Genomic DNA, 21,469 nt, shown 5'->3' on the forward strand with positions numbered 1-21,469 from the left:
TTTTTGCGTGTTTGCTAAAATATTAATATTTTGATATATTATTAACATTATAAAAGGAAAAATTTATTTCTGAATTATATTCTTCTTGTATCTGAATCATAGTTTTAAAATCTGGTAATATTATCTAAATACGAACATGTGTGCGTTTGCCTTTCTGATAGGCTACAGACAAACAATCCATAACGAGAAGGATAATAGAAAATATTGTATTAATTCTAAAGAAGTGAAGAGTTATAGCCTTATAGGCTTTTTTCGTTTGTACAAAAGGAGAGTAGACTTTGTGACAGTGATAAAGAGTGCACGGATTCCGTATACTGATTACTGAGATGATACGGACTCCGTTCGAAACGGTTGCAGTCATTTGTCATTTTGTGAAGGCGTACAATAAAATATAAATCTCTCATCCACGGATTTTGACAAAATCATACGTATAAATCTTACGCAGTTTACGTGGCTCATTTGAAGGCTGCAAAACTCAATACGAGGATGACATGTAGAAGTCTGTCAAGAAAACCGGTGTATTAAGTAATTCAAAATTTTGCGCTTGCTGAGAAATTATTCTGAAAACATAAATCTGCTGTGATTCCAAAGAATCACAGGAACCTGCAATTCAATATCTATCCATTCATCTGTTTTGAGATTGGTGCACGGAGAAAAATGAACGGGTAGATTTTGATTTGTATGATCCCAGTGATTCTTTGTAATCACAGCGACACAGCAGAGATTTATTTCCTTATTTTGAAGCTGGTCCGTATTTCTAGGTGTAGTAGTTGCCTTTTCTTCTTGCTTCCTCCCACTCTTACTCTGCACTCTTTACTTCTCCATCTCTTTGATTGAAAGGGAAAAAAGTACGACAATGGCGAGATGGGTTAATACTGCTGCAGGTATACTATATTTGAAAGTAATACTCTCTGTATATATGCGTGTTTCTTCCTCCCTGATTGACACTCATTTGCAGATTATAACACGGCGATAAAAATTGCAAATGCTGCCCGATTTGGAGATCTCCGTATGCTTCAGCGTGAGTTTCTTTGTTCGACCCTTCTAATGGCGATTGAAGTTCCCATGGCCTTTCGATTTGATGTTTTTTTCGTTTTTAATTGTTTTTAAAACAAAATGAAATTTGTGTCTCTGTTTCTCATTGATCAGTATAATAAAGGATAAATGCATTGCACTGCACCAAGAAAGCTGTGCATCGCGATCCTGTCCTTCTAATACGTGCTATGATTTGTGCAGATCAGAAGCGTTGATAAACAAGTTCCATTAATTCTTTTTTGCTCTTCGTCTCCCTTTTAGTTTCTGCTCTTCGTCTCCCTTTATAATTTAGCAACTCAAGTCTCCCTATTTTTGTAGGGAAACCTAGCAAAGAGAAAAGATTTTCACTCCCTCTTTTAATAATTTAGTCCATCATGAAATTTTGGGGCAGAATGAGCATACTGTTTTTCAGAAATTTTTAGTTGAAGAGGGGCTTTCATGTAAAATTCCAGTTGAAAGGGGGTTGGGGGCTTCTTTGTAAAATTCCAGTTGTATGTATTACAGTGATGGATCAATTCTGCTTTTGTCTAGCTTTACGTAATTAGGTTCAATTTTTGTCCAGTTTAGTTAATTTTAGTAGTTGTACTGTACTATATGTTACTGTATTTACATTACAATTAATTTGGTGGATAGTCAATCCTTGGCGAAGCACAGCTTTTTCCGTGCAGTGCATTGCATTTTAGCCTTTCGATTTCATGTTTTCTTTCTTCTAACTAGGATTGCACAACGCAATTGTTCCCCTCTTTTATCTTCTTATTTTTTACAAGTAATATGAGAAGATACAAAAATAACCAATTCGTCATACCAGATTAACAACCTTCTGAGTGCGGAGCACTAAGCACTGATCAGTTGGTCTCCCACACTATTCACTGGACAGATCCATCACAAGGAAACAAAGCACTATATATAGTTGCTAGCTTTATTTAAGAACTTCAAAAGATTACTTTACCAATGCATTGAGTAGCTTTACTTGCACAATTTCATAGGACATCCAATTTTCTGAATTGCACCTTATTTGAGACTCATTTAGTCGTATATAAAAACAATGATACAGAAATTGGTGAAAGTATATTCAGCAGCAGGAGAGAAAAAACAGGTAAGATGGTTTCTGAATTGTGTGATGAAGAAGGAGATGGAGCTCTCCATTACGCAGCCTGGCTGGGGCATGGAGAGATATGTGAGTATTTGAGCAAGAATTTGAAGATGGATGTCAATTTGACTGCTCAGTCAGGTAAGATCTCATTTCTTTTATTTTACTTCCTTACAGTCCCGAATTTGCTTCAAGTTCCCTTCTACTATGATTCTTTTAGAATAATGCTGTGGAGATGATTTAAGGATCTTTGCAACTACTCCAAGTACTCTCAAACTTGAGTAACTCTTTTTACCAAAATTGAACAACATCTCTGTTAGTTGTATTTTTCATCTTGTCCATTTTCTCTTGTGGATTTTTATTTGATTTTTGTTTCAATGGTTATTTGTAGGGAAAACACCGTTATGTTTTGCAGCTAATTTTGGGGATCCAAATGCCATCGAGTCTCTCATCAACTGCGGTGCTAATCTCAATGTCAAAGATGCCAATGGCTTAAGTCATCTCCATTATGCTGTCATTGGAGGTCTCTCTAATATGTAAATTATAATTCTAATGTTATTCTTAGTGGCTAACCAAATTAAGCCCAACGTCTTGTCATTTTTCATATAACAGCCTTGTATTGCAATTTGACACTAGATTTTTGTGTATTTGCGACAAAAATTGATTATTAAAATTGAAGCATAGACCTTAAAAAAATTGTCTTATTTACCCCTTGCTTCAATGAATTAACTTGAATCTGAATCTATCCATAATTAGTTAAAAGTAATGTGTTTGGCTTAATTTTTTTTTTCTTATTTTGACTTATGAAGACACAACTCACTAGTGTTTTGGGCAAATAATTATAATTTATTGCAACATACCTTTTGCATCATGGTGAACTACAGCTCTAATTGTTGAACCATTCTTATGCTTTTTTTTTCTTAATTAATTTCTTTTGGGTTGGAATGGTTGTTATGATAAAAATAAAACATGTAATATGCAAATGATCTAATTTGAATGTGCACAATTTTTAATTTAGGGGTTTTAGGGCAATAATTAAGAAATGATTCACTCTTTCTTATTTCAGATAACCCTCGGGCAATTGAAGTGTTATTGACTAAAGGTGCTCAAGTCGATGTGCAAAACTTTATTGGGTCAGCCTTGCTTTTGGCTACTTTGCATGGCCACATATCTTGTGTGAAGGTTTTGTTGGGCCACAATGCCAATGTACTTGTCTTTCTCACTTTTCTCTTTGCTAAAAAAATTGTTGTATTATCAGAATATTAAATTAGAATAGGTTTTGTTGTAGCGCAAGAATCTTAACCTAACCAACCTGACATGCAAACATACTTGACAAAATCTTGCCTCAACTTAAGACAAAACTGTTGCTAATTTTAAAGAATGTAAAGTTTAGTTATAACCTGTATTACATTCACCAATTGCTATTGTCTTGTCAGCCAAATGAGTTGTTATGTGGTGTCGTGACACCTCTCCTTGTTGCCGTGATGAATAACGAGAATTGTACATTTCATCCACAAGATGAAACAATGGAAATTGTAGAACTTCTGATAAAGGTACAAAATCTTGCAATTCTGAAATATAGGAGTTTGAATCCTCTTTTTTTGTTCCAATACTTTTGTAAATTGCTACAGCATCAATACTTCTAAGTTATACTAAACATTGATTATGTTTATCACTTAACACCAACCATATCTCTTTCGGGTGTAAATAACACTCAACCTTTAAACCATAGTCAAAACATGGCAAGTTAACTCAGATATTTTCGTAATCAAGTCAATTAAATCTTATTTATGATGAGTTTTGTAAAATTGGATGACTACATTTCAGTTCATTTTTTTTTATTTTGTTTCTTAATGTGGTCAGTTACTAAATGAAATTCACTTCTAGGTCAAATAAGCTAATTGTGGGTTCTCAGTTGGGAATGTCTCAAATATTCTAAATTTCTCAAATATTCTAAATTTCTTTGGTTTCAAATGTAGACTATCATAATTATTTGTATGTACTGTAAAATGTCAATTTTTATTTGTCCAAAATTATTTTTATTGTCATTGAGTTGCATCCTATATGTCAAAAGACTTTCTTCTTAGAGCTATCATAACATCTAAATATGTTCATTTTGAATATTATAGGCTGGGGCTGATGTGAACAAGATACCGGTGTTAAGCTTGGCTTACCATTCCAAGGAGCTGATGGAGTACTTGTTGGAATCTGGAGCCAACCCCAATCTCCTTGATAAAGTTAGTTCACCTATCTTTTTCATTGTAACCACTAAAAATTATGTGATATTCACCTTTATAAATGAGAGATATTGCATAGCAGAAATATCACCATAACATCGTCTTTTTGTTGTTGTATTACATAAGTAAATAAGGTATCTCTATACTGTCCATTTATTAATGTAATAGTGTTCTTGGGCAGGTCGCTTGTCTTTTGTAATTTCTGTAAGGTTATATGAGATATTTCTTGTGTTATTTTTAATTATGTTGAGGTATTTTGAAGTATAAAGAATTAGATGTCCTTGTTTATGACAAAATTTCAATATCAATCTAGCATATATTGACTTTCAACATGGCTGGTAATTAATTATATAATTTAAATTTAACAAATCTGCAATGCCAATCAAGTACCAACTTTCGAAATGTGTTGCAGTGTGGAAGGTTACCCGTAGAAGTAGCAGCAATGAGGGGTAAAAGTGAGATTGTAGAAATTCTCTTTCCAGTAACCTCTCCTATTCCAACGGTGCCAGATTGGAGCATTAAAGGCTTACTTAGTCATGTTACATCTGAGAAGTTTAAAAAGGAGGTATGTACTCCCTATTTCTATGTTTGGATCAATGTTTATCGTAAAAGATAATATTTTGAGCAGCAATTTTGGGAACAATACTGAATTAACAATATATTAGCTTTTCTGACTTACTTTTTGATGGATCTAGCATAAAGTTCTTTCGAAGAAGAGACTTGTGGATCTGAAACATAAAAAATCAAAGATATGCTATTCAAGAAAGAGTATCTTGCAGCACTAGTCCTCTGTAATTATGTAAGATAGAATTCTAATTGTTGCTGGAAAAATATTTTTTCATTGAATAATTCTAAAGCTATTAACCTGCTTTAATTGGTAGGCTATAGAGGAAGATCCTGAGAATGCAAGTGTCTACTGTGCAAAGAGATGCCTCTGTTGGATGCAATTGGGAAATGCTCTGCAAGAAACGACTGGCTTCATGTACATGTTCAATGCCACCACTGATGCTGATTTGTCCAAAATGCCAGAAGTTATTCACATGCTAGGCAAGGAGCACTTGTCTGATATGTAAGTTTAACTGTCTAGTTGCTCTCCATTTTTATGCCTAAAGACTTTGCCCTAGGGAACTAAACATTCACAAATGTACCTATCACAGTTTCAGTCGGTTTACAATAATAGCACACAACGGCTTCAATTATACTTTATGGTCACTGAATAATCATTGTCAAGCCACTGCAAATTGTGCCCAATTCCCCTATTCCAACAAGAGATTCAATTATTTTTTTTATTTCTCATTTAGAATTATGAAGACACTTTGTAACAGATTTGTTTGGCTGTCACTGTCATCCTCTTTCACAGCCTTATTTCAAGATTTCGATATCTAAAGGTGATTTGGAAAGCATTATGGTAGTTAATATTAAATTTTTTTTTATTGCAGGCTATCGTTCCAGATGCTTTTGAAGTTATCGTTGGCTTGAGATTGGATGATATTAGGAAATTGAGTCCAGTAATATTTCTAACCTTCTTATTTTGCTCTATCTTGAGAGGAACTCTTATTGTTGTTGTTGGCAGAGTACTTAATGCTTACTAATTGTGATACTTGTACCTTGTGATGTTAAATGAAATATGTAGTCTTGATGCACCTGTTAGCATTTGCTATGATGCAAATTGGGGGGTTGTATTTTTCTAATTTATTTTGTTTTCAAATCAGTTGTTTCAACCTAACATTTAGTTTGGACAAAATCAAGACTGTAATAGTTGAGTTTGGTGCAGTAAGGATTAAATCATTTGTTTCCTAAAGAATTAAATTATGGTGCTTTGGTATCACGATGGTTTAGTTAATTGCAAAAATTAAAGGTTCAATATACTGCAACCTGAAGATCCTGTAAAGGACTCAAAAGTATGTTGAAATGTATATATTTGGTATTTTTGAGGTGGTTGAATGTCTAGTTCTTGTTGGATTTGTGCAAAGATTGCATTTTGGTTGTTGTAACAGTTCAATGAAGGTTAATAAAGGTGGGTGTAGATGTTTTTTATTTTTTTAGTACCTTCAATATTTTTATATTTTTAAAATTTTAAAAACTCGTAATTTAAAAAAAATGATCTTTTGTCGCAATCTACATCATTTTTAACGAAAACATAAGACATGTCAATTTTGTTTAGATTGACTTTAAGAGATTGTAAAATTATCTTGATGTTGAAATTTTTTAGATATTGATTTCTCAAACGTTTTATCCTCATTAAAATAAGAGAAATTTAGATATATACCCATCATAATTTCATCAATTAATTAGATATTTACCCATCAAAACTTTAAATTTAGTTATTTTCCCATTCAAACTCATTCAATTTATTTATATCCCCATTTAGTTATTTAATCAATTAACAACACTAATTAATACTAATAAAAAATAAAATGGCATTTTTTCCCTTGTCTCTTCATTCTCTTTGGTCTATTAACCAGGCCTCTTCTTCTTCTCCATTACTCGTTTCTTTGGTTCTTTTGAGAAAAATAGCTTTTAAGAACTACATGCTTCAGGATGGACAAGTGAAGTCCTCAAGAATCAGCTTTTCGAGCAAGAAGGGCAAAGGTAACAATGAACATAATTGTTAATGAAAGAAACAAAACTGATTCAAATATTTGGATTTTCACTTTTTTTTTTCCGTAATTTCATTTAGAAACTCTTGGTATTCTGTAGGTGTAGAGAATTATCAGGATACTTCACCAAAGATTCATGATTGGACCAATTAAGAATTTTGGTGTGGGCCTAGTATCCCATATTAAACCATTTTTTCTTTGCAGCTTAAGTTTTTCAGAGAGACAAAATTCGAGCAAAGCTAAAATTGATAGCAATTCTTCTAGAACGTTAGAATCGATTTTAACCTCAGAAGGCACTCGTTCAGTACCAAATTAATGTCATTATACTGACAAGTACCAGTGAAGTACTAGTGTGGGTTTGAAGTACCGGTGTGGGCTTGGGAAATTTTACAAATTACCCGACTTTCTAAAATTTTCAAACAAAATATCCCTCCTCTAAAATAATTAACAAAATGCCCTTGTGGGCCCCCCATTTTTCCCTCTCTCCCTCTCTCTATCCCTACCTCCTTTTTACTCTCATCAAGTTTGGCACCTCCTTATCTCTCATTAGACTTTAATGAATGCATAAAGATTTTAAAAAATATGTAATTCAAGCAATAATTTTTTTTTTTTGTAGATATGCAACAAAGTTTTCAGTTAGATAATATATATATCGAATATATGTTTTTTTTTCTGTAAAAGTATTTATACTAATCTGCATCATGATGAAATTATTTATATGATTATATAGTACGTTATTAAAATGATAAACTCTTAAATTTATATTTTACTTATTTGACAGCATTTCATTTAATTAAACTTTCTTATAATCATTCAAAAAAAATATAAAATTGAAAACTTTACCAAAAATTATAAATACTTTTGAGATTTAAATAAAAAGTACAAAATATGATATACAAAAAATAATTCATCTCTATATTTTAACACAAAAAATTATATGTTGTCAGGACATTTTCTTCTCCTTTTGGTTAGAAATAAGACAATACTTAGATGAAAATGACAATTATCTTCGGTATTGATGGTGTCCAATTAGTAGATTGAAATGGGAATATATATTAGTGTTTGATTTTGCATTTGGGATAGGTTCATTTTTGTAAATTTAAACCGCAATACATCAAATTAATGCATATATACTCATCAATAATAAAAAAATTCTCAAAATATGATTATTATAATTAGCGTTTAAAAAAAAATGACAAACATATGATCCTATTCTTCAAATAAGTAAAATACAAATTTAAGAGTTTATCTTTCTAATAAAGTACCGTATAATCGTGTAAATAATTCATCATGATGCAGATTAGTATAGATACTTAAAAAAAAACATGTATTCAATATATATATATATATATATATATATATCTAACGGAAAAATTTGTTGTATGTTTACCAATTTTTTTTAATTTTAATTACATATTATTTAAAGGCTTTTATGTACTCATTAAAGTCTAATGAGAGATAAAGAGGTGTCAAACGTGATGAGAGTAAATAGGAAGTAGAGATGGGGAAAGGGGGAGAGGGGGAAATGAGGGGCCCACAAGGACATTTTGTTAATTATTTTAGAGGATGAATATTTTGTTTGAAAATTTTAAAAAGTAGGGCGATTTGTAAAATTTCCCTGTGAGCTTGGTTGTTGCCTCTGTACCAGTGGCTTTCTTTATAAGCACGGGTGGAATTGCTAGAAAATGAAGGATGCATCAGGAATATTTCGTTTTTAATGTTCTCGTGTTGTATGTGCATATGCAATGCTCTAGATTTGAAGTTTTGAACTCTGCACGCATATACATATTTTGATTTGCTTTCTATGCTGTATACGTTTTGACAATTTGACATGCATATAGGCTTTATCTCATGTAACTGATAAAATGTTGCAACCATGCTTTATATAAAATCCTACTGATATTTTCTTAGAAGTCCTTTTTATGCATAAAAAAAACAAAACAAAAGAAACGAGTTATGGGGAAGAAGAAGTGGGCTGGTTATTACCAAAGAGAATGAAGGGACAAGGACAAAAATGTTATTTTATTTTTTTATTAGTATTAATTAGTGCTTTTAATTGATTAAATCACTCAATGGGGATATAAATAAAATGAAGAGGTTTGAATGGGCAAATAACTAAATTTAAAGTTTTTATGGATAAATATCTAATTGATGAAGTTATGATGGATATATATCTAAATTTCTCTTAAAATGATGTCAAAATATATACCGTATTTTTTTTTATATATATAGAGGAAGTTTTATAGATGTGACGATCAGTGGTTCTACTTTGCTATTTAAGTTTTAAAGTTTCTATATACAGAGAATAAACATATTTAAATCCTCCACTATTTAAATTGTTTGATTGATGAAAGGCCAAATTAAGGACTATATAAGGATCTGTGACATTAATTATGAATAATCATCTGTCGAAAATTTATCAATTTAATTAACAGCTTCATCAAATTAATTCATAAATTGAACTAATTATTCATATTTTTTTTTTATAAAATGTTTATGGATAACTTTTTTGTTCGCTTACAAGTAATGATACGGATAACAACAAAAAAAAAAATCTAACTGAGAGTATGAATTAGAACTATGTGATATTTATAAAATAATATTTTATTTATTATAAAGTTATTAGCAATATTTCTAGTGTATTGCTAGGAAGACCAAATTAATTTAGATGAGACGTACATAAAGAGAGGCCATAATATTTAGAAAATGAAAATAAATCCATGGCCTAATTAAATAAAACAAGAGTTCATAAAACTACTATCACCGAAAATATATTCTCGTATTTCTCGACCGCTGAGCGCTCGTGCCGCAGCCTTTGTCCATGTGAGATAGTTTCTGCCGTGGAGCAAAGCATTGGTGAGCTTGGAAGCATTATTGGAAGCCTCGTTTTGTTCCTCGTGAGCCATTTTGCTCTCTTCTATTTTTCTTTGCTGTTACGGGTTTTTGTGTGTATTTTTTCTGATCTCAGGAGCTTAGAGCTCTAATACCATGTTAATTTTATAAGAAACAGAGAGATTAGAGAACTTGAGTTTTTTTTTTTTTTTTCTTATATTTCTCTAAAGCATATACTGGGGTATATATACCTCCCTTTCTATTTTACCGTTGGCATTCCAAACGGTTCATTTCTAACTATTATAAATTACAATTTTACTCTTCTCTTTATTTTACAATTTAACCCTTCTAGTTTATTCTATTCTTCAACAGGGCTGCAAACAAATCAAACCAAATCAAACTTACCCTAGTTTGAGTTTGAATAAGATTTGAATCGAACTGGTTTTATTTGTTTTAGAAAGAACTTCAACCGAATGAGTCAATAACAATTTTTTTTCGAATCAAAGTCAATCGAATCACCTACGAGCTTTTTTTGGCAGCCCTACCGCTCTTAGTATTTTTTTTTTTTGAAAATTGGATATCTTAAACTAAGTATTGCATTGGATCTTATCTGATCATATCAGATATCTATTTGTACCTATTTGAAATGAAACCTTGATTTTGCACTGAGCCACTGGCGTTGCTCTAATTTGAACGGTACATATGTTAATTTGAGATTTGAACCTAAATAGTTGGCGAATCAATTTAGAACGAACTATACCCAGTTTGAGTTTGATTTTGAATAAGATTCGAACCAAACTAGTTTGATTTGTTTTAGAACGAACTTCAATCGAACGAGTTAATTGCAATATTTTTTTTGAATCAAAGTCAATTGAATTACGAACTACGAGCTTTTTGGGTAGTCCTACTCTATGGAATGTTTTTTGGATGTCTAAGACCAGTCTAAATTATTGGTATTTAACGAGAGTTTAAAGTTAAGAAGATTATATTTATTTTACTGATAACAGATTCTACACATAATAATTTAAATCACATGAATATGTATAATGTAGGAGATGTAATTTAAATTCAAGTTCTCCCACATGCCACAACTATTATATAATTTAGAAGCAAACATGAGAGTCATCATAAAATTTTGTATTTGGTCACTGAAATGAGCTAAATTTTTTATCTTTCGTTTTAGTCCTCAATTGAATAAAATAAATAAAAGGTGTAGCGAAAATTTCCGCAAAACATATTGGATTCAAATCCGAATTACAACCACGCTGTACGGATGAAAATGAAAAATAAAGCTCATTTTTTCCTCTTTAAACACATTGTTTTTTAAGGAGCGAGTAATGAAAAAGCACCAATAGCTCCACTGTCCCGGCATCACCTATGCATAAAATTATATATCTAGCAGTTGTGATGATATCCGGGTCAAATTTCCTTAGACGAGATTTATTAATTGAGTCATCTAATTTGAGTTATATGTTAATTAAGTGGGGCATAACTCTCACAGATAATTTATTGAAATGGATCTTGCAAGTGATTGCAAATAGCAAACTCTTCTTTTCTCTCAATTTCTGTTATTTTGACATGGATTAGGTAATTAAGTTAGACAATAGCATAACTACAATCTCCGGCCAGCTAAAAAAATAGGCTACCCAGGCATCCAAAAAAATGAGCGAATTTGATGCAAAATATGACAGATAAAAAAAATTTGAGGGAAAAAACTAACATAAAAAATTGAAGATCGAATATGGTATTCGGACATAAGCAAAACAGCAAAGAAAGTACATATAAGCAATTTGATGCAAAAGGTCAGCCTACAGTGAGGACTGAGGAGGGTGCTTCTCAAATAAAAAATATAATGGCAATAAGACGTACAGGTGGTGGGAAGAAATATTGGAAACAAAAATTATTGGTCGAATTCAACATGATAGTAAGAAATTGAGCTTGAAGATCGAAGCTGAAGCAACCATTCAAGTCCTACATAGATCGAAGCAGCTATCTAGTACACAGGTTGAAGTATTGAATTAACTAGGGCCATGTAAAAAGTATCGACGTTCAAATCACATCCAATCCAAAAAAGTATCGACGTTCTTTACAGAACTATTAAACAATTAATTAATAGAATAATGGGAACATAATATGAATATTAATTGTTGCCAAACTCTGTTATCATGCTGATGACCGTATTAGGTTTAGGAATTAGGAGTTACCACCATTATTATCTATATATTATCTCCCATTTGCACCGTATAGAATTGTTTAATTGTTGATTGTCGACGCTCCATGCGCTCGAAAATTCACAGATAAACACAAAAGAAGCCTCTGCCGATCAATTCCTTCAAATGTCGAGGAGAGAGGCCAACGAATTTGCATTAACTCAAAGGAGAATCTTTTTTGAGTTAATGCATATCGACCATTCGATCTATTTTAAAATTTATGTAAATGAAATCCGCACTAATATTAAAAGATCCTTGTGTTATAGGCAGAAACTAGATTGACTCTGTTTATAATCAGATGATTGAGATTTATTAACTCAAAAGATTCCCTTTTGCATTAACTAATGCAGAGGATATGCACTCGAGGCAAACTGCCAAGAGAGTTCCTAAATCTGGAGATGGTTTATTTCTAATTATTTTCTACCAATAGCAAAATGTGTAGTCAATCCGAACAAATAATCTCCAAATTGACAATACACAAGATCACATGATTCACAACAACAACAACAAAAAATTATAGTCAAAGATAAAAAAAAAAAAGAACAATGCTATTTTGAAAGCAACATACAGAAAATTTTCTCTATTCATAATAGAAACTTAATAAAAGCTTGTATCATATATGCAAAAAGAAACTATTAAATACTATTGAAAGAGAATGAATAATTAATTTCTTAGCTTATTGCCGTTCTTTATGGATTATATATAACAGCATTGCTATTTTGAGAATTAAATTGAATAAGCCAAGTCATTTTTGCATCAATTGAATGGATTGGACAAAAATTAACAAGTACATTTAAAGAAAGAGTAAATTGAATAAATTTTGTTGCAAATAGAAAAAAAATTGTCTATGTGAAAAATGTGAATTTATCTATGAATAGATGTTAAAGTCATCAACAATTAATGAATGTTATTCTTCTTATCTTTTATCATAAATACTTTTATCGATATCCTCAATGCATTAATTGTTAAAAAAAGATGGTAAAATATTATGTATGAAATAAAGTATTTCTTCTTTTAACATTAATATATTTCAATTTTTAATTTTTTTTCTAATTTAATATGAAAAATAACCTTAAGAATGCACTGGTAGTGACTACTAAAATTGAGTTAAAATATAGAAGTTTCTTTGGATTGAACATTTAGCTCTCAAAATAGCAGTGTCCACCATAAAATAAAATAAAAAAACCAATAAGTAAAGAAACTTTTTCATTTCAATAGCATTTAATAGTTTCATTTTACATATTTGAGACAAACATTTATTAAGTTTCAACCATAATTAGAAAAATCTATATATAGAAGGATAAATTGGGTACGAAAATATATAGGAAAAACTCTCTCAGCAGTCTGCACTCAATAATCTAATTGTTGAAATGTCTCCATTTTTTGTGCCTCCATCATGCCTCCATTTTTAAAAACTTTAATAACTCAAAATTTAAATTTTAAAATTCAAAATAAAACCATTGGATATAAACTATATTATTTTATATATGCACATGTAAAAAATTATGGCATTTCAACTTTGTTTTAGTTGTCATCTTGAGCTTGGTAAAATGTATACTAATGTAAATAATTTTTAGACATTGATTTTTCAACTTATTAATTCATATAAAAGCAAAATTAAAATGTGATAATTTTTTATGGACACAGAAAGAAAATAACATAGATCACATATAACGGTTTTATTTAGACGTTTTAAGTTTTAAACTTTGAGTTATTTAAGTTTTTAAAAATGAAGGTATGATGGAGACACAAAAAATGAAGGCATATGAACCCTCTCATCTCAAAATAGCACTACCCAAAAGAAAGTATAATTCAACTAAGTGAGGTATCTCTGTGATGTTGTCAGAAAGCTCGCGTCATCCGAACCCGCTAAAGCTGCATGAGCTACATAAATTATTTCAGACATAATATTTGCAGACTATCAGGAATATATATACAAATTATTTCAGAAATAGTGTGCCTGTTCGAGCCTCCCAATTACAATCTTTCTAATTTCTGATTTCTCAATTTACACGTTCTTCCAAAAATAATGGAAGACAGGATGAGACTATATATATGTTACGAGGGTACTATAAATAATTCCAAAAAAAATATATATATATATTTTGGTTTTATGTCTTTGATATCTGTTTTTGTTATCTATTTCTCATAAGTTTGTAAGAGCACTTCGAGAAAAACTTTCATGGGTTTATCACTAGCAAAATTATATGTTTGTTTGGAAACTGTGGAGGAGAAAGAAGAAAGAAAGTATTCTATGATGTGGGCTAAGTTTCTACCAGTAATTCTAGCTTTTCACAAGGTACAAATCAATATTTTATATTTTTATTATTCATAGGTTCTGATTTTTAGATTGCTGGAAAGTCTCGTGTAAACTTTAATAATTGAAATTAAAACTAAGTCTGAATTTCTAAGTGATTTTTGTTCCGTTCCAAAAATTCAAGTCCACCATGCATGTACAAGAACCTAAAGATCAAAATTGTATATATATACATAGCATCTAAGGTTTTAAATCACAATTCGCATGATGTTGCAGAGAGGGTTAAATAAATTTGACGAGTATCAAAGATATTACAAAATAAAAGCCAAGCTACGTTATGATTTTTAATTAAAATTTTAATGTAATTATTACATGAATTATACAAATTGCAACAAAAAGAAAACAATTTCATAATGATTTTAAAATAATTGCAGTTATTTGGGTCACATTTCATTTCATGTTTCCACAAACAGCTAATATATCGACATAGTATACTATGTTGATTCGGAAATAAGAATAACAGGAACCTGTTATTCCAATCCCAAATATTGATTTGCGTTGAGATTAACACATGAAAAACTTACTTTGTTGAGATTCTCACATGAAAAAGTTTGAAGTGTTGTGATCAGAATACGTGTACCTGTTATTCCTAAGAAATAAAAGCTAGCATATTTGTTTCCATGTCGATTATCTGTTTGTGAAAATCATGAAATGTGATCCGTGATATATAGCAGCCCACTATGTATAACACTATGGTCGTTATAGCTGTACTTCTCCAATATTTGGTCTAGTGTTTCGTTTGGGCTTAAAAACACTATGGAATTGCAATTTTTCGTGCATGGTTTAATTAGAACAGTATGAACACACTATATATGTAAAAGTACTTAACCTTCACTTGTTTGCTCAAATCAAATGTAATCAGAGCCTTCACAAAGCAAAGAAAGAACTAACAACGTCTCATAAAGAAGAGAATAAAAGGGATTGGGCAGAGCTTAATATAGAGCTGCTTCATCTGATATCGAAGAAAATGGAAAGCCTTTCGAACTTCATCATTTTTCGTGCTGTATGTAAGAATTGGCGTTTGGCCATAGACCTAACTGATACTCCCGTACAGCTACCTTGGCTTATCTGGCCAACAGCTACAACCACAATGCCGATCGACCAAAGCCAACAAGTACGGGATAATGAATACTTTGTATACTCTCTCTCATCTAACACAACCCAACGAATACCCCTTCCGGTGAATAATGTACTTGTAGGTACAACTGCTGGTTTCTTGCTTGTTTTTGAGTATCTTTGCTCTTTTTATTTCCTCAATCCGCTTACTGGTACCAAAGTCACCCTTCCCTTTTTGAATCCTTCATTGTCTTATCATATAGCTTGCCTTGGCCATGTCACTAACCATAATTCGAGCTTTGTGGGTTCCGAGATCTATTTAATACTTGTACAGAATCTAGTTTTTCCTACCGAAACAATGAAATATCAATTTGTCAGGTTTCAACCACCTGAAACTATCAAACACATCTCAATTGTACTTCCGGAACCTTCTGCGTTTGCATACTACAAAGGAAGATTATTTTGGTCTTTGGCAATACCAAGAGTCACTTGCGTTTATGACGCTTCAACTGGAACTAAGACAAGTATAGAGATACCGCATCCAGGTGAAGAGGTTAATTTTAATTTCTTGATTAATGGCATGGGAGATCTGCTTGGGGTGATGATGTCATACATTGACGTAGTTGGCCTTGGCGAAGTCTCGTGGAAGTATCAATTTGAGGTGTACCGGCTGGAACATACAGATGATTTTGGTTGTTACCGATGGTCTAAATTGAATGAGATTGGTGATCGGATTATATTCTTGCAGGATTTTAATTATGGTTTTTGTTTGAGGGCCAGTGATATTAGGGGACTTAAAGGAAACTATATCTATTACAAAAAGGAATATTGGTATCGTGATTACCATTATCCTAATGCTCATTTTTGTCGATATGACATGGAAGATGGGACTACAGAAGAGGTGGTCATGAAATCACCCGATGCTATATGGTTTGTACCGAGTTTGTGCTAGCTTTTAAAACCTACACAATTTTTTCTTCATTTTTGGTTTTTATTTTTATAATGCACGAGTACTTGCAGTATTGCTTTGTAAATTATTATGTATTGGACTTTTTAAATGGTATATGTAGAGGACATAAATCTAATAATGATAAGTTGATAACTCAATGCATTCACAAATTAAACTATTTAAATGATATATTGCTTTGGACATAATATCTTTTTTTGAAAAACTTGACAGCGGCTGTCAAGTGTTTGTATTTATCCATGGAATAGAGTCTGTTACATCAATTACAACATTCTCCTAGGGCAGCCTGCCACACATACGCTATCATCTATTACATCAATTAATTATTCATCCTGCTGCACTAGTTGAAAATAAAACTTGAAATAAAAATCTATAGTACCACATCACAACCATACAGCCATCACATCCCTTCAATTAGGGCCATCAGCAATGCTTTACCCACAGCTGGCACTCTTGCCAAATCTGATCCGATAGCACCTTCGGCGGCACCCTTTCATCAGAAAAAATTCTTGCGTTCCTAGTTTTCCAAATCATCCAGAGTGTACAGAGTAGTAATGGAGCTCCCTTTTCCTTCCAGATTCCCCCCCGACGCCTGAGTGAGCTCAGTGTCTGGATCCACGTAGTTTCCAAGTCCGGCCCCAGAATTCTGATGCTGAAGCCTATCCTTTCACTCAGAAGGAACCATACATGGACTGCAAAGCTTTGGACATAATATCTCTCTCTCTCTCTCTCTCTCTCTCTCTCTGTAGAATGTAAATCTCTCTCACCGTACATGCATCTGAGTGTGTGTGAAATGCAATTGGTATACTGAATCATGCTCAGTCTTACACTTTGGAATTGGAAGTTTGTGGCAAGTTACCAGCTCATTAATCAAAGCACCTCAATTAATTGTCAAAAACTCAAAGTCGATCTAAAAAAAAGGCCTCAATCTCATAAAAACAAAATACAGGAATGATGTTCTTTGAACAAATTCTTATTCAGTTTCCAGGAATAGAAAAGCACGGTCGTCGACTTCATTCGCCAGTTTCTTGGGTGAATGTGCCTGTGAAGATCTTTGTTTGGCATAAATTCAAAGACACAAAGAGGCTCATTGCTTTCTGTGCAGTAACCGATGAGACTGACAACATTCACATGGCAGGTTGTGGCAAGAGTTTCCAGCTCTGCTTTGAAACAAGACTCCCAACCTGAATTTGTGGTGTAACAGAGCTTCACTGCCACCAGGCAGCCATCAGAAAGCTGGCCACAGTACACTATACCAAAGCCCCCACAACCTAGCAGAGAATCCTTGGAGAAATTATTAGTTGCATTCTTGAGCTCATTGAAGCTGAATACCTTCACATTGTTCAAGGCTGGGAAAGTGAGCTCAGTTGGAATGCACTTACTTTTTTTTTTGCCTTAACTTCAACCATTTATAACAGACATTCATACCAATACCGACTATGGCAAATACTATACCAAAAATGACATAAACAAACCACCATTTTCCCTGTGAAGGAGCGTGCGGCATTTCAATTATTGCCGAAATTGGGCAAGAGTCCTTTGTACCAGTGTCAGACCTTGTACAAATAAAACCTGATCCACCGCACAGATTCCCTGAGTTGTGAAAAAACCCGCAAGAACGAAAGGTCTCGTCTGGCAAAGAACCACCAGGTAGGATTTTTATAGATACCAACTGGTTTGTTCCATTCAAGCCCCAACATGCTCCACTAAAAAAATGACCTGTTGTCAAGCCACTTGTAAGATTGCCTCCTGCAGCTAAGAACTCAAATCCTGTACTACTGCCCATAGGAAAGTACGAACCGAACCGGCCCCAACAAACAGCCATCCATTTTTTTCTCCTAATTGCACAGGTGTGGCTCCCCCGTATGGCAAAGCTTGTGAACTCAAAAGCCTCACCAGACTGCACATTCAATTTTTTTCCAGTACATATAAGATCGCCAGTCATGTTCAGACCACACATGGACATGGGGTCCCCACCTGCAATCAAACGTCTCATTTGTACACCAGCTAAATTCCTCTGAATCAATTTTGCACCGGATCCCCAGCCGGGAACAATGTAGGCCCCATAAATCCCACATGTGAAAACATCTCCTGAGGTGAGGGAATGGGACTCACCATAAACCAATGTAGGGAAGTTGCACGGGGGTCGCCTGGCTGATTGCTAGGTTGTTAGAGGTGGAGACCACTATGCAGTGAGACGTGGCCATAAGGAGTACAAGAGAGAAAAATATAGCACGGAGGAGAAGCAATATTGAAGGAGCCATCGACTTTCTGTGGTTCTTGGAAAAACAGAGAGGGTTCTTGCTATGGAGTTCTTTACTGATGGAGAGCCAATTTGCTCATAAAATTAATCGAGTTCTAAATGTGAAATTCAAGTATTCAAATTATTCGTATGAATTTGATCATAAAATTTACAAATCCTCGATTCGAAAATTTATAACCGTAACAGATTATGAACCAATAAATTGAAACCAATTTAGAACTACTTAAATTGTTTAAATCGTCTTATCTCGATCCAGCACGAATCTTGAAGGCACCTAATTCATTGATTTTGAATTAAAAAGGAGAATGGGGATTAATCCCATTTGATAAAAGAGAATGGAGATTAATCCCAAGAGACGTAGGCGTTAGTGCCGAACTTCGTAAACAATTCTCGTGTCAAGTGTCTCTAAACTCTACTATTTACTTTATTTATTTTATATTTTTAGTTTATGACAAAGTTATTCTAGTTTCCGCCAAAAATAATTTATAGACACACAAGAACTTTATTACAGTAAAAATTTAAAAAGACTCTATTTACCCACCAACCCCTCCCCTCAAGTGCCTTTGAGACCAACAGTTAAGTATGTCTTTATTTTGTAAAATAAATGTTTCTAGTTCAGACGGAAACAAAAATAAATAATCATTCAAAAAATAACATGAAATTATCAATGACACTTAATTAAGTATTTTTTTTCCAAAAAAAAAAAATGTTGCATCCGATTGCAATTATGTTGAATAGCCCATTTTTATACAAAAGTAACCAAAGTTAATAAAATTCATCCAAATTAAAATTACCAAACGCAGATTCAAATCTAATAAAAAGTGATTCCCAATTTTATACTCACATCCGTACAAAGGGAAAAATTTGGACAATTTCTGGAGGATAATTAAGGTTTCCTCCCTTCCTCAGTTTCTTTCTTAATTATGTTTCTGCTTGCTTCATAATGATTATATGAACATATAATCAACGTAAATAATCTATTTGATAAATTACTGACATGCCAAATCTATGATTTATTTGGGGTTTTGATTTCATCCTGGAACAATGTTACGCAGTAGATGAAATAATAATTGTACAATTATAGATGGATGATGGACTTAAAAGTGTGTGTTAATCTGTTAGACATTGAAACTAGGCCACAGCTGGGCCCTTCTTGTCACAATATATTCCAGCCCAGAGATTCATGTCCGGCCCAGAATCCCAGATCCTAAGACCATGTTTTGCATTGAAAAATATGTTTTCTTACAGGTTATACGCTTAGACAATTGAATACAAATATACAATACAGTATACAAAAGGGTCGGTAATTAAGCTTCGAGGCCATGGTTTTTGTTGGGATTCGCACGGTGCTCAAATCTAACGGATCAGGTAAGTTACACTTTTTATCAAAATAATCAACTGCTTGTATTCTATCACTCTCTGGGGCTGCAAACTAATCAAACCGAATCAAACTTACTCTAGTTGGAGTTTGAATTTGAATAAGATTCTAATCAAACTGGTTTTATTTGTTTCAGAAATAACTTCAACCGAATGAGTTAATAGCGAATTTTTTTTTGAATCGAAGTCAATCGAATCACCTACGAGCTTTTTTTTGGCAGCCTTACCACTCTTAGTTATTTTTTGAAAATTGAATACCTTAAACTAAGTATTGCATTAGATCTTATCTGATCATATCAGGTACCTATTTGTACCTATTTGAAATGAAACCTTGATTTTGCACTGAGCCATTGGTGTTGTTCTAATTTGAACGGTACATGTTGGTGAATCAATTTAGAACGAACTATACCCAGTTTGAGTTTGAGTTTGAATAAGATTCGAACCGAACTGGTTTGATTTCAGAACGAACTTCAATCGGAACGAGTTAATTGCAATTTTTTTTCGAATCAAAGTCAATCGAATTACGAACTACGAGTTTTTTTGGTAGTCCTACTCTATGTGATGTTTTTTGGATGTCTAAGACAAGTCTAAATTATTCGTATTTAACGAAAGTTTAAAGTTAAGAAGATTCTATTTATTTTACTGATAACAAATTATACACAGAATAATTTAAATCACACGAATATGTATAATGTAGTATTTAGAATTTGAATTCAAGTTCTCCCACATGCCACAACCATGAGAGCCATCAGAAAAATAAAAATAAAAAATGAAAAAAGGTTGGGGTGTGGCTAAGCACGCATGACACGTGCTGCTTACCTCAGGACTCAACATGAGTGGTAAATTCCTCAGTTAAGATACGAGCTATATGTGCATGCGCACATACTCAACTGGAGCCCAGAGGAATCCAGGATGTGGTTGCATACGACCACATTTAACCTATTGGGAAGAAACTATTTAAAACACTGAATTACTGTAAACTATTCTTTGTGGGATTAATTACTGAACTAAACCGGACTATATGCACTATTTTTAGCTCTTAGATATTGATCCGCTATAAATGACACTTTTTCCATGATTTCGTACCGGGCCGCTTGATTTTCAAATTTTGCTATTATAGCTTAAATATCTTGTATTCGGCCCAATAGCCAAGCCCATGAAATTTTCCAATATATTAGGGCTTTTGGATTTTATGCTAATTCAATTACTCCGTTTAACAGCACAGATTCTGATACAAATATGAGTGCAAAAATTTTGTTTAACAAGCAAAAGGCGTAAAACATAACTGTTGTGCTCCATTAAAAAATGTTCGACAATTTCATGATTATTTTTCTGAGTGTATGTGTTTACAAGTTATGCTATTCATGCTTTAAGAGCTAGAAAAAGGCCTATTTTTTATTTAGTTTTTTTTTATAAAGAACAACTATGGATTCAGGAGTTGAACACCTGCATTAATTCACAATAAACTCCGAACACATTCTTGTG

General features: G+C 32.7%; 2 protein-coding genes across 2 annotated transcripts; both read left to right on the top strand.

Moving 5' to 3' along the window:
* The first annotated feature begins 806 nt into the window (after nt 1-806).
* Nucleotides 807-4,490, top strand: LOC144544034 (ankyrin repeat protein nuc-2-like). The gene is made up of 7 exons (XM_078292453.1): nt 807-884; nt 959-1,021; nt 2,090-2,266; nt 2,517-2,648; nt 3,192-3,331; nt 3,562-3,678; nt 4,255-4,490. The coding sequence occupies exons 1-7, from the start codon at nt 857-859 to the stop codon at nt 4,456-4,458; spliced, it is 861 nt and encodes a 286-aa protein (XP_078148579.1). The 5' UTR covers nt 807-856; the 3' UTR covers nt 4,459-4,490.
* Nucleotides 4,491-15,288: 10,798 nt separating this feature from the next.
* On the top strand, nt 15,289-16,329 carry LOC144544035 (F-box protein At2g05970-like). Its single transcript, XM_078292454.1, has one exon. It carries the CDS (start codon nt 15,289-15,291, stop codon nt 16,327-16,329), a length of 1,041 nt encoding a protein of 346 aa, XP_078148580.1.
* The last annotated feature ends 5,140 nt before the right edge of the window (nt 16,330-21,469 follow it).

The sequence above is a fragment of the Carex rostrata genome, chromosome 26, assembly GCF_964058835.1.
Source record: "Carex rostrata chromosome 26, lpCarRost1.2, whole genome shotgun sequence".
NCBI classification, from domain to species: Eukaryota; Viridiplantae; Streptophyta; class Magnoliopsida; order Poales; family Cyperaceae; genus Carex; species Carex rostrata.